Below are 13,299 nucleotides of genomic sequence, written 5' to 3' on the forward strand. Positions count from 1 at the left end.
TTATTTTTAAAGAAAAGCATTTTTGATGGAAGAGGTCCAAAAGTGAACGAGGCCTTCCAGACACCAGTAGCTACAGCTACCTGTGCTGGGACGCTTGTCAGTCATTACAGCCACACATCAAATAAAGTCACCCCACAGAGATTTTATGAAGGGGGGGAAGTAGAAAAACATATTTAAATTTGGGTTTACAGTTGTGGAAAAATTACAAGGTTGGGAATTTTTAGACTTAATTACACCAGATCAAAACTGTATAATCAGAGCACAAACACTGTCTTTTATACAATGATTGAGTGGCGCTGGTGTTATTCAGTCCCTTCCTGTTATTCTCCACTGCAACTCCCCGAAATGCAACACAAGTGTTGAATGTTGAATTTATTACAGTCATTGTAGGCAGGTGAATGTGGCATGCTGCGTAGACTTTAAAAGCGCAACTTTTTTAGTGTTCTCTTCTATCCAACCACAAGATTGATTGATCAGGGGGGTCCCCAACATTTACTGCACATAGATCATTTTTATTTGTTGCTGGAATGTACATCTCATTTTCATATACGAGAAGCACAGTCTAATTTTAGGGTCAGAGACAAGATCCCCCATTTAATAACTTGACAGAAGAGGAAGTGGTTAGCAGCCCCTCAGAGGCAAATACAGAAGTGCTGCTGTGCCAAGTCTAGTTGTTCTTAAGCACCAGTGTTGTATTTTCTGTTCCTGATTCCAGGCAGGTTAAACCCAGTGTGAAGTACCAATACTAAATCTGTTCTGGCCTGAATTTCCACGAATCTTGACCACAACAGTTGCAGTTTACAGAACTGTCCAGTCATCAGTTTTATATCCATGCCTTCCTAAAGAAAAGCCATGATGCACCACCTTAGTATATGTTTTTTGGCCTGCTGGCCCTCCACCCAGTGCATGTTTGGTTGTACCTGCTGTAACTGATTGGTCATTTTTACAGCTATGAAGCAAACATCTGATCGCTGAACCAATTAATATTTTGTGTTAATGCCGTGAAAGCCAAATGGGTCACAATTCCCTTGGTTGTGGGTTCAAAGTGCACTATGGTGAATATAAGAGAGCTGAGCCTGAACAGAGAAAATGCAGTTTGTCTGACACCATCCTTTTCCTTTTCCAGAATAACTTCAAAGGATATTTGCTAATATACACGAATTGCTTTGTTTGCACCTGTTCAATAACACAAACGTCTAATTATCCAGTCACATGAGAGAAACTTAAGTTCATTTCATGTTTTTAGTTTTTGACTCTCTAGTACAAGTTTTCAAGCCTTCCCATAGTGTAAACTTGCAATACGTAGGTGTGTGTTTAATCTTTGTATTAGTTGCTCCCTGTTTTTTTTCGGTACTCCTTTGTGTCTTGTGCTTTGTGTGTACTTTTCCCTCCCCTGTGATTGTGTCCATTGTGTGCACCTATGTCTCATTTATTTGTATGTATAGAGTATAAATAGTGCCATCTTCCCCTTTTGTCTGAAACCCTTTCTTGTGAGTCTTCCTGCCTGGATTCTGTTTGTTGTTTCTTTTGGATTGCTGTGCACCTTCCCTGACTGGACCCTGACTGGAAAATGTTGCTTGAAAGCACAGATCCATCCTGCCTGTATCAACACTCAAAGCTGGTTTAATGGTGTAGGGGATATTTATTTTTAGTTTAAATAACACGAGTGCTGTTTCTGACCATGTCCATGTCTTTATGACCACACTGTGCCCATCTTCTGATCGCTGCTTCTGTCTCACCATGTCACAAAGCTGAGATCATCTCAAACGGGTTTCTTGAACATCACAGTGAGTTCACTGTACTCAGCTGGCCTCCACAGTCACCTGATCTCAATCCAGTAGAGCACCTTTGGGATATGGAAGAATGGTAGATCTTGTGCAGCTGATAAGCCTGCAGCAACTGTGTGATGCTATTGTGTCAATGTGGACCAAAATCTCAGGGATGTCCAATCCAGCACTATTAGACTGATGAGGTGTCTGAGTTTTACCTCCAGCCTTAAATTTGGAGCCGACATCTAGTAATCAAAGAAAGCCAATATTAATTGTACACTACATTTACATTTAGATATAACCCTAAATACAATAATAAAATGTTATTATATAACAATATGAAATTATATTTATAATTTTATTTTATGACTCAGTTTTTTATATTGTAAGTGGTGATGAAATGCGGTGTTTGCCATATTTAGCTCAGTCAGCAAAAACTACAAAAAAAAAAACGCCACAGAGTTTCCCTCCTTACTTCCTCTTTTTCAGCTTTATAAACCCACACTCGACTTCATTCACTCTCAGACTTTCACTCTTGCATCCTCACTGGTCCTCAAAGATCAAAACAACCATCACGAAGATGAACAAGCCACTGCTCCTGCTGGTCGCTCTGACTTTCTGCTGTTGCATCGCGTCTCTGCATGGTAAGAAAACATTATTGCTTTAATTAAAAATATTTGTACATTTTGGTATCTCACAGGAGGGCAGCCAAAATATGCCATTTGATTTTGAGGGCATTATTTTATTCATATTTATCGTCTTTAAATGTATTTTATCTTGTCTTGGTTCACATGATGTCATAGTTTATTTATTCTGTTTTTTTTTAAATGCATTAAAGTACAGTACAATAAAAAAACAAGCTTTTTAAGTAGGTTGTAGGTATTACCCGTGACACTTGTTTTGAGTGTCAAGGGTAATACCTGACCTTAAAGACAGAGCAACAGATCCATTTACTGGCTTCTCTGGGGCTTTCAGCTGCATCTTAGTGCTTTGAAAAACTTTGAAATGGGACTGAAAGTTGCAAGATTTGTACAAACATATATAGATGCATAGTAATTTTGAGCCTTAACAAAGTCAGACTGGTTTAATCTACTAAAGACTAAAATAATAACTAAATCCTTTTTTACAGGTTTTACCATTAACACCTGCCGCTGTAGGCAGACGGTCGCGAATCCTATTCCTCCTAGAGCAGTCAAGAAGATAGAGGTGACTCCTGCCTCAGGACACTGCCCCCGAACTGAAATCACGTGAGTACTTGCACTGATCTGGAGCACTGGGTTGCACAGATTCTCAGTGGGCCGCAGGGTAAATTTAAAAAGAGCATCAATTTGAAATACTCTTTGGTATTAGCTACAAAGCCAGAGCGGGAAAGTTATGAGTACATTTTAGCTAATAATTCACATGTACTGTGCTAATCTAATGTTTTCCTGAAGCTTTAGGTGAAAGTTTATAATAGGAAGTTGAAACACTCAATAGAGCCCCTGGCAACTCTATTATAACTCTCACTGGTCTGATGTCTGGTGTCATTTTGGCACACAGATCTGTAAACTGAAAGCAAAAAGGAAAGTTGTGCTTCGATTTCTTACTTTTAAGTCTGTGTCAGGTTTAATCAAATGTGTGCAATGTGCTAATTTCTCCATTTTTAATTTCTTCACAGCATCACCGTGAGGAATGGTAACAGGATTTGTGTCGATCCAGAGGCCAAGTGGTTTCCAGGCCTTCTCAACACTCTGCAAAAGTAAGGAGCTTTATCACCTACAACACATATAATCACATTTAATAGACCCGACATAAATAACGTTTACCTAACTTGCTGAGAATATCTTTTTAACTGAGTTGCTGTTTTCAATGAATTTTGATGCTACATTTATCTATCTTAGCTACCTGGAAACAAACAGTATTTTTTTCACTCCTATGTATATTTATTGTGTCTAAAGGAAGGAAAACACATACTAGTTTACTGTATCTGTCACTGCTTTCTGATTTGTATGATTGTTATTGGTTATTCCAGCTATTCTGACTCCATCCTTTTGTTTTGATTACAGGAAAAAGGGCCTCCCAGCTGCTGAGCCAACCACTGTTTCTAGCTTCTGATCACGTTTCGTGGCATATCGATGCCTTCAGTCATCAAGCTGTGAATTACCGGAGGAAGGCTGACCCACCTTCCATTGTTTATGTCACTGTCTTTTTGTTTTGTATTGAACCTTTTTGCAGTTTCATTTATTTTTAGTGTTTAAGGGAAAAAAAATTATAACATATACAAAATACCATGATCGAAATGTGACCTTTTATACCTGATAGTATTAATGCGCTGTCTTACCATTTTAAAGAATGTATTGAAGAAAATGAAATACTGCAGTATTGATGCACAGATTTGAACTTTTATATGTTTTGTATCTGTTAGTGTTACCATTTCTTACTTAAGAAACATGTATTTGTACTGTTTGATTAAAAATGGATGATTTTAGCATGTTGGTTAGGATGGTTTTTGTCACTTTAGCACTAGGGTGCTATGACTTCAATTTATGTTGTAATTTGGATTTTTGTTTTTTTTTATATAAAAAAAGATAAGAATAAAGAACTGACAAAAAGACTTAAAAATGAAATTTTATTGCCTGCAGCGGGTGTGGGTGGTGGTGATGGTGGGTTCGGGACTGTGTGGGAGGTTTAAAATCCTGGTTTTGATTTGTTGTCATTAAAATTATAATTTCGGTAACAACGTTTTCTAAAGTTTTCTTTAAACATAAAAACACAAAGCACTATTCTTTGGGAAGTATTTACTTTTAAGGCAATAGTATTGTATTTTGTATATAAACAGTTTGACCCTCAGATAAATCTATTGACCTTGAAGGAGAGGTCAGAGGTCAAACATGACATGATGAGTTTCATCTTCATGTGGTCCTTTCTGTATGTTGAAAATCCACAATCATGGTAGAATTGTAGCTCCTAAGTTATATGGCTTTATATCAGTTTTACACCGATAAACAGTTGGGGACTTATGAAAAGTGTTTCTAAGGATAAGCTGCAATAACCCTGAAGATTTCGCTATTACTAATCAGGCTTTACATAAATGTAAATTAATTAACATTAACATTGCGAGAAAATGACATCCGCCTTTTGAGAACACTTTCACAGAATTGTATGTTTGTGTTAGAGGAATCGGTATTTAAACTTACCCATATGGAAAAGAAATAGTAAAAACTTATATGATTTACTCATGAAAGTGGCCACTTCCTCATTACTTTCATATATTGTTTTAGTAAGTATCCAAAACATACAAGTTTCATTATATAATTTTTCAAGGGATCTTATATCCATTTTCACTCTTATATGCTTTTCATACAAGTTTCACACAAGACAGATACAAACTTTATAAGATTTATATAGATCTTTTCCATATGGGTAGCCTAAATGCCAAACATGAGGCTAAGTTTGGCTTTGGTAAGAGCTGTTCACCACAGCTGACAGTTTTCCAATCAGAGGACGCTGCCTGCGGTGGATGCTTGTTGGACTGGAAACCAGTGTGGTAAAGAACTGCATGCCACCTTCATTGATAACAGTTTTAAATGTGGTTCTTTAAAAACTCTCCTGAGAGCTAGAGTAGCACCAGCTGGTGGCCTGAAGACACATGCCCAGTTTTTGTCCTCTTACCTCACTCTACTAAAACAACAGTGTAGGGATTTTTTAAAATTCAGATTTAGAAAATAAAAGTTGGTCATCTGCTCTGAAAGTGTGTGGAACTCCTGACTTGCTTAACATGTAATTTTTAACAGTAATTTTTTAACAGTGCATTAAATGAGACCTTTTCTGCTGCGGTCGTGGCTCAAGAGTTGGGAGTTCGCCTTGTAATCAGAAGGTTGCTGGTTCGAGCCCCGGCTCGGACAGTCTTGGTCGTTATGTCCTTGGGCAAGACACTTCACCTACTGCCTACTAGTGTCGGCCAGAAGGGCTGATGGCGCAGTATGGCAGCCTCGCTTCTGTCAGTCTGCCCCAGGGCAGCTGTGGCTATAACTCTAGCTTGCCTCCACCAGTGTGTGAATGTGAGAGTGAATGGGTGGATGGCTAAAGTGCTTTGGGGTCCCTAGGGGGACTAGTGAAAGCGCTATACAAATACAGGCCATTTACCATTTTACACATAACCAAAGCTTCTAATACTGAAGAGTTCTCATTCCTAGCATTTGTTTCCATGTCTCACTATAGGATGTGCCTCCCTGTGTATTCCTCAGAAACACCTATCCCAGTCATGATTGGCTGGTGTTCGCGACGACCATGTGAGGCAGAGCCACCCACTCTTAAATAGATTGCGCTATTACACAGTCGTTATTCAAAAAATGCTTGTGTAAATTAGACACGCTGATCCCCAGCACAGAGACAGAAGCCACTTTCAAAGCTCCTCAAGAGAGGCAGATATTATCCAGGCAGCTCATATAGTGGTGAAAGTAAAGTTTCAGTCATGACTGATGTCGCCCTTCAGCATTAATAATAATAATAATAATACATTTTATTTGAAAGCGCCTTTCAGAACACTCAAGGACACTGTAAACAGCAGAATAATAAAAGCAACATAAAAGCAAGCAGTTTACACAATCATAAAAGCATAAGACATAAAACAAAGTTAAAATAGCAGAGTGGAGAGGTTATGTGGTATAAGCTACTTTGAACAAGTGAGTTTTGAGTTGGGGCTTAAAGAGAGAGAAGGAAGAGATATTTCTTAAATGGAGGGAATTCGAGGAGCAGAGCAGCTGAAAGCCCTGCTCCCCACGGTGTCAAGACGGGGGGAGGGGACAGAGAGAGAGAAAGGGAAGAAGAAGATCTAAGATGAGGTGGTGATCTGAACCAGATCAGAGAGATATGGAGGAGAGAGATGATGAATAGCCTTAAATGTGTACAAGAGTATTTTGAAATTGATACGATATTTGACCGGGAGCCAATGAAGCTGCTGCAGGACAGGAGTGATGTGGAGCCACAGCTGTAAAAGCTGCTGGTCATGATATTGGTTTGGATATGTGGTGAGAGGGAAACATGAAGATGAAACCAGGAGATGTCCTTACTGAATCATCAGAGCTGAACAGGTGATGGAGAAACAGGTTTACCTTTTAGGTGACATGAATGAGTTGAAGGGAAGTTATGAACTGTTTCTGAGAGACAAATAACCCCAGGATCCTTTTCTAAGTAGCTGACAGCTGGTAACTGTGCAGGGGCGGCTCTAGCAAAGTTTTGCCAGGGGGCCAGGTAGGGCATTAACAAGGAAAGGGGGGGGGGACAAAGAAATACTTTTCTTTCTTATTCTCATTTAAAATGTCTGGCTGTTATTAAATAATTATCTGAAGCTTACAACCAAAGTTTTTATCTGATGTACAACGTATAGAAATCATACATATACCAACAAGACAGTACATCACTGTCACAACAGCGTTTGTTTTCATTCAAAGGCTTTATGGCTTTTCCTGTAATACCTGGTGGGCCGGTCTCTAGTCAAAATGCCCAGGCTGATTTTTTGTCCCAGTCCAGCCCTGAGTCCAGCTGTTGTACATCGAGCTGCATTTACAACCTTAGTTAATTCAGACAGGGAAATAACCTTGAAGTCAGACAACACCAACAGGCAGAGCAGCTGAGTGATGAAAGTATGTGCAGAGGCCAAAACCACAGCCCAAAAATCAAACTCTGGCTTTGGGTCACTTTAATTCCCTTTTTTCTTGATATTTTCATTTGATAATCATATTTAGTCAGTGCGCCCCAGGGCGGCTGTGGCTACAATGTAGCTTGCCATCACCCGTGTGTGAATGTGTGTGTGAATGGGTGGATGACTGGATGTGTAAAGCGCTTTGGGGTCCTTAGGGACTAGTAAAGCGCTATACAAATACAGGCCATTTACCATTTAAATTTAATTGTAAGTGTAAAAAAGCAGTAACCGTAAAACAAAAAAATTATGTAGGATTAATTACAGCAGATCTAAATTAAACCACAGCATAAACACTGGCTTTATCATAGTGATTGAGTGGTGTTGATGTTATTCAATCTCATTTAGTAATTTACCTGCACCTCCACCTAATGCAACAGAAGTCTTAAATGTTGAATTCATCGTCATTTGAGACAAGAGCTTATTTTCAGTGAATGCGGCATGCTGGGCAGAGTTAAAAAAAAAACCCACATTTTTAGGGTCCTCTTACCCACATAGCAAAATTGGTACGAGCCGGATCTTGCCCACACAGTGTGCTTACACATGGCCCACATACCACAAATAATGGTGGCCCAAAGCTGGTTTGCCAGAGGTGGCCCACACATGGGACAGCACAAGACCAGTTGCAACCACACTGCTGGCCCAGAACAGTTTCAGCTCTAGCCCCAGATGTCAGCCTAATGTGTACCTTAATCAAGCCATGTAATAACAACATGTGCTAGAACATAATAGTGCAAAAGTAACATGACGTAACTCTGTTCAGACAGCGAATGGACTAATTTTCACATTGCGCTTTCCTACTCTCCCAGATTACTCGCCTCTGTCAGTGCGCTCCAGGGCGGCTGTGGCTACAATGTAGCAGCCATCACCAGTGTGTGAATGTGTGTGTGAATGGGTGGGTGACTGGATGTGTAAAGCGCTTTGGGTCCTTAGGGACTAGTAAAGCGCTATACAAATACAGGCCATTTACCATTTTTACCATTTTATATACAACATGCCACATTCACCCAAACACACACTTTCTCACTACATTCATACACACTCACAACATACAGTCTGGAGGAGCCAAGGACTGAACCACTAACCTTCTGATCAGTAGGTGACCTGCTCCACCTCCTGAGCTAAAGACACCCAGTGGTAAATATGAGTAAACCCTCACTAGGTTTTGGATCAAGTGTACACTCACAAACCTGACAAACCTGCATTTGAAACGTTGCCTACCATAGTATAGTATTGTATACTATAGTATTGTATAGTATTGCAACATGGCATTTGTTTCTTCTAACTAAAATAGGAGAACATAAATAGTGTCATCATTGCCAGACCTGGCCCACATCTGGTTGACATACACCCTGCCATGACACCGTTCAGTCAGAAGTGCCAACTTGATGCCAGATCTGGGCCAGACCTGTCTGCTATGTGGGTATGACCCACAAAAGCATTTTGTGATTGATCAGGAGTTCCCAGTCTGATTCCAGCAGATGCAAATGTTTACTGCGTGTAAATAATTTTTATCGGTGTAATTCTGGGTTTTCCATTTCATTTTCAGGTATGAGAAGCAGTCTAATTTAAGGGGCTGAGACAAAATTCCCCCAGTCAAAGCAGAAACGGAAAAGGTTAACAGCCCTCAATTACGGAAGTGCTGCTCTGCCAAATGAAATATTTTACTTTATGTATTTATACTAGCAAGGTGCAACTGTTGAAGTGTCTGAGTGTATCTGAGCATCTTTACAGCCTTAGATTTGGAGCTAGCATCCAGTAATCAAAGAAATCCCCTAATAAATGTACTCAGTATTTACATGATTGGTAATTATATATTACATTTATAATGATTTAATATATAATTCTACATTTTTATTATATAATAATATGCAGTTATATTTATTATTTTACTTAATAATTCTGCTTTTATGACATATTGACAATATGTGAGTGATGACGAAGTAAGTTTCCAAACTTACTTCCTCTTTCTCAGCTTTATAAACCCACACTCGACTTCGTTCACTCAGACTTTCTTTCTTGCATCCTCACTGGTCCTCAAAGGTCAAAACAACCATCACGAAGATGAACAAGCCACTGCTCCTGCTGGTCGCTCTGACTTTCTGCTGTTGCATCGTGTCTCTGCATGGTAAGAAAACATTACTGCTTTAATGCAGTAATATACCATTTGATTTTGAGGTTATTATTTTATTCATATTTATCGTCTTACTTTAGTTATTCTGTTTAAAAATACATTAGACAGACAGATCGATAAATTATTGATCCCACAAGGGAAATTTTTATGTTACAGCAGCATGATAAAGAGTAAATATATACTACAGTTATATAGTAGATATATATAATATATATATATATAATGACACAGTTAAATAAAAGTGCCACAGGCGCCTGGTGAGCGGCTTATATTGAGATACTGCAGGCATTTATATTTTTACATCAGTGATAAAAAACAAAGAATAGTAGAAATGTAGAAATATTAAAATATTAGTAGAACTATTAAAACTTTTTCCTGTAATTGAAAGTAAATATTGTTTTGAGTGTTTGAAGGTTATTACCCGAAGTCCATCTACTGGCTTCTTTGGGGCTTCTTACTGTTTCTTACTGTTTCTTACTGTTTGCACAAACTCTTTCCTCCTAAAATAATAGAAATGCTTCTTTTCAGGTTTTACCATAAATACCTGCCGCTGTAGAAAGACGACCATGAGACCTGTTTCTGCTAAGATGGTCAAGAAGATTGAGGTGACTCCTGTTTCAGGACACTGCCCCCGAACTGAAATCATGTGAGTATTTGCAAAGGTCACGTTTTTTAACGGTGCTTTTTACTCTCTACTGTAATGCATCACAGTTTATATTGAAAGTGTCTTTAAAGATTGCAGAGCACAATAAAATAAAGCTTTCTATAGAAATGTTGTGGAAACTTACAAAAATGCACACATTTGAAATACTCAAGTGTACTATATGTACTTTATTGTTGAGAAATATACTTTATTACTTGAGTATTTTATCTTCATATCTTTAAGAGTTTTTCATTTTAAGCTTTTATACTGTAATTTTAAACTTTTTCACTGTTCTGTGAACCATGTAAATGTCAATAAAGCCCTTTTACACTTTGACATTATTGTATTATAACTGGCACTGATGATGATGATGATGATGCAAGTTTGAAGTTACCTGCTGACACACAGAACTGTAAACTAAGAGCAAAAATGAAACTTTTACTTCATGTCTTAGTTTTGTTTCTGCTTCAGTTTCAATCAAGTTTGTGCGGCGTGATAATTTCTCCATTTTTAAGTAATGTTTTGAATCTTCTGCTTTCTCAACAGGATCACTGTGAGGTCTGGTGCTAAGATCTGTGTCAATCCAGAGGCCAAGTGGTTTCCAGGCCTTCTCAAAACTCTGCAAAAGTGAGAATCTTTTATCAGTCATACACTTATCACTTTTAGAATACATGCGAACATTTCATAGAACCGGCATTTTTAATGTTTAGCTAACTTTCTATACAAAATCCTATTAACTTAGTTTCTGTATTTACCGGTCAAAAGGGGGGCATTTTTAGAGCCAAAACTAATTTGCTTATTTTGAGTTATTCTGATTATTAACTCCATCGTTTTTATTTTGAATTACAGGAAGAACACCGTCTCAACCACTGGGCCACGCACTGCTTCAACACCTAGCTTCTGATCACACGGCAGATCGATTCCTCCCTTCATCAGTCTGAATTACCTGTAGCAAGCCTGTTGTATTCAGCCCGAATACAGTTTCATTTTCTCTAGTGTTATCCTTTGATGACAAAGGTATAATTCTTAGAAAATCACATAATCTATATGTGATTTTTTTTTATGCTTGAAATTCTGATAGAATACTATTAAACTGCGCCACCTTACCATTGTAAGAATGTACTGAAGAAGAAAAAAGGACTGCAGTGTTGTTGCACACTTTTCTCTTTTTTAATAGTTTGTATCTGTTAGTGTTGCATTACACATGTGTATAAGTACTGTTTAATTAAAAAACTGGTTTCTCTAATACTATGACTTCAATGTGTGTTGTATCCCTGAATTTTGACTTTTGACTTTAACAAACGCCACTTAATTTATGTAGACTTTTCAAACAGACATCAAACACATTACATCATTATATTGTCACCACTACAGAAAATAAACTCAAATATGAATATAAAGACTTACACGACTTTTGTTTAAATAGAAAAATGGCACTCTCTTATTAAATACTAATTTCAGCAAACTTGATGTGTATTTTGGACTCTTTTTCACCACTTGTCTGAAAGACAACATGGTTTTGTCGCCTTAATTATCTCCAATAAATATTTATGTAGTTTTTACTGTACTATAATGATGAATTATCTCACTTTTTTAACAGTTGGGGACCCATGACAAATGTGATAAACTGTGATAAACCCTAAAGATTTCGCTCTAACGTAATCAGGATTTACATAAATCTATATAAATTAACATTGTGAGAAAATGACTTCCCTTTTGAGAGCACTTTCACAGGATATTTGAGTTTATGTTAGAGGACTGTGTATGAACATACAGGGAGTGCAGAATTATTAGGCAAGTTGCATTTTTGAGGAATAATTTTATTATTGAACAACAACCATGTTCTCAATGAACCCAGAAAACTCATTAATATCAAAGCTGAATGTTTTTGGAAGTAGTTTTTAGTTTGTTTTTAGTTTTAGCTATTTTAGGGGGATATCTGTGTGTGCAGGTGACTATTACTGTGCATAATTATTAGGCAACTTAAAAAAAAACAAATATATACCCATTTCAATTATTTATTTTTACCAGTGAAACCAATATAACATCTCCACATTCACAAATATACATTTCTGACATTCAAAACAAAACAAAAACAAATCAGCGACCAATATAGCCACCTTTCTTTGCAAGGACACTCAAAAGCCTGCCATCCATGGATTCTGTCAGTGTTTTGATCTGTTCACCATCAACATTGCGCGCAGCAGCAACCACAGCCTCCCAGACACTGTTCAGAGAGGTGTACTGTTTTCCCTCCTTGTAAATCTCACATTTGATGATGGACCACAGGTTCTCAATGGGGTTCAGATCATGTGAACAAGGTGGCCATGTCATTAGTTTTTCTTCTTTTATACCCTTTCTTGCCAGCCACGCTGTGGAGTACTTGGACGCGTGTGATGGAGCATTGTCCTGCATGAAAATCATGTTTTTCTTGAAGGATGCAGACTTCTTCCTGTACCACTGCTTGAAGAAGGTGTCTTCCAGAAACTGGCAGTAGGACTGGGAGTTGAGCTTGACTCCATCCTCAACCCGAAAAGGCCCCACAAGCTCATCTTTGATGATACCAGCCCAAACCAGTACTCCACCTCCACCTTGCTGGCGTCTGAGTCGGACTGGAGCTCTCTGCCCATTACCAATCCAGCCACGGGCCCATCCATCTGGCCCATCAAGACTCACTCTCATTTCATCAGTCCATAAAACCTTAGAAAAATCAGTCTTGAGATATTTCTTGGCCCAGTCTTGACGTTTCAGCTTGTGTGTCTTGTTCAGTGGTGGTCGTCTTTCAGCCTTTCTTACCTTGGCCCTGTCTCTGAGTATTGCACACCTTGTGCTTTTGGGCACTCCAGTGATGTTGCAGCTCTGAAATATGGCCAAACTGGTGGCAAGTGGCATCTTGGCAGCTGCACGCTTGACTTTTCTCAGTTCATGGGCAGTTATTTTGCGCCTTGGTTTTTCCACACGCTTCTTGCGACCCTGTTGACTATTTTGAATGAAACGCTTGATTGTTCGATGATCACGCTTCAGAAGCTTTGCAATTTTGAGACTGCTGCATCCCTCTGCAAGATATCTTACT

The 13,299-nt window shown here is 38.4% G+C and overlaps 2 protein-coding genes across 2 annotated transcripts; both read left to right on the plus strand.

Annotated features, from left to right (window-relative positions):
- The first annotated feature begins 2,302 nt into the window (after nt 1-2,302).
- LOC146563127 (C-X-C motif chemokine 10-like) lies at nt 2,303-4,360 on the plus strand. Its single transcript, XM_085293193.1, has 4 exons — nt 2,303-2,413; nt 2,899-3,016; nt 3,427-3,507; nt 3,815-4,360. Exons 1-4 carry the CDS (start codon nt 2,350-2,352, stop codon nt 3,861-3,863), a joined length of 312 nt encoding a protein of 103 aa, XP_085149319.1. The 5' UTR covers nt 2,303-2,349; the 3' UTR covers nt 3,864-4,360.
- Nucleotides 4,361-9,477: 5,117 nt separating this feature from the next.
- LOC146563128 (C-X-C motif chemokine 10-like) lies at nt 9,478-11,562 on the plus strand. The gene is made up of 4 exons (XM_085293194.1): nt 9,478-9,577; nt 10,112-10,229; nt 10,773-10,853; nt 11,076-11,562. The coding sequence occupies exons 1-4, from the start codon at nt 9,514-9,516 to the stop codon at nt 11,128-11,130; spliced, it is 318 nt and encodes a 105-aa protein (XP_085149320.1). The 5' UTR covers nt 9,478-9,513; the 3' UTR covers nt 11,131-11,562.
- The last annotated feature ends 1,737 nt before the right edge of the window (nt 11,563-13,299 follow it).

The sequence above is a fragment of the Mchenga conophoros genome, linkage group LG12, assembly GCF_057382185.1.
Source record: "Mchenga conophoros isolate Kocher_MC1m ecotype Shallow Benthic linkage group LG12, M_conophoros_male_GT1.1, whole genome shotgun sequence".
Lineage (NCBI taxonomy): Eukaryota > Metazoa > Chordata > Actinopteri > Cichliformes > Cichlidae > Mchenga > Mchenga conophoros.

Excerpts from the sequence above, each read along its gene's own strand:
- LOC146563127 (XM_085293193.1), top strand. The coding sequence starts at position 2,350 with ATGAACAAGCCACTGCTCCTGCTGGTCGCTCTGACTTTCTGCTGTTGC. Across the intron at positions 2,414-2,898 it reads TTGCATCGCGTCTCTGCATG|GTTTTACCATTAACACCTGC; the intron begins GTAAGAAAACAT and ends CCTTTTTTACAG. Across the intron at positions 3,017-3,426 it reads TGCCCCCGAACTGAAATCAC|CATCACCGTGAGGAATGGTA; the intron begins GTGAGTACTTGC and ends ATTTCTTCACAG.
- LOC146563128 (XM_085293194.1), top strand. The coding sequence starts at position 9,514 with ATGAACAAGCCACTGCTCCTGCTGGTCGCTCTGACTTTCTGCTGTTGC. Across the intron at positions 10,230-10,772 it reads TGCCCCCGAACTGAAATCAT|GATCACTGTGAGGTCTGGTG; the intron begins GTGAGTATTTGC and ends CTTTCTCAACAG. Across the intron at positions 10,854-11,075 it reads CTTCTCAAAACTCTGCAAAA|GAAGAACACCGTCTCAACCA; the intron begins GTGAGAATCTTT and ends TTTGAATTACAG.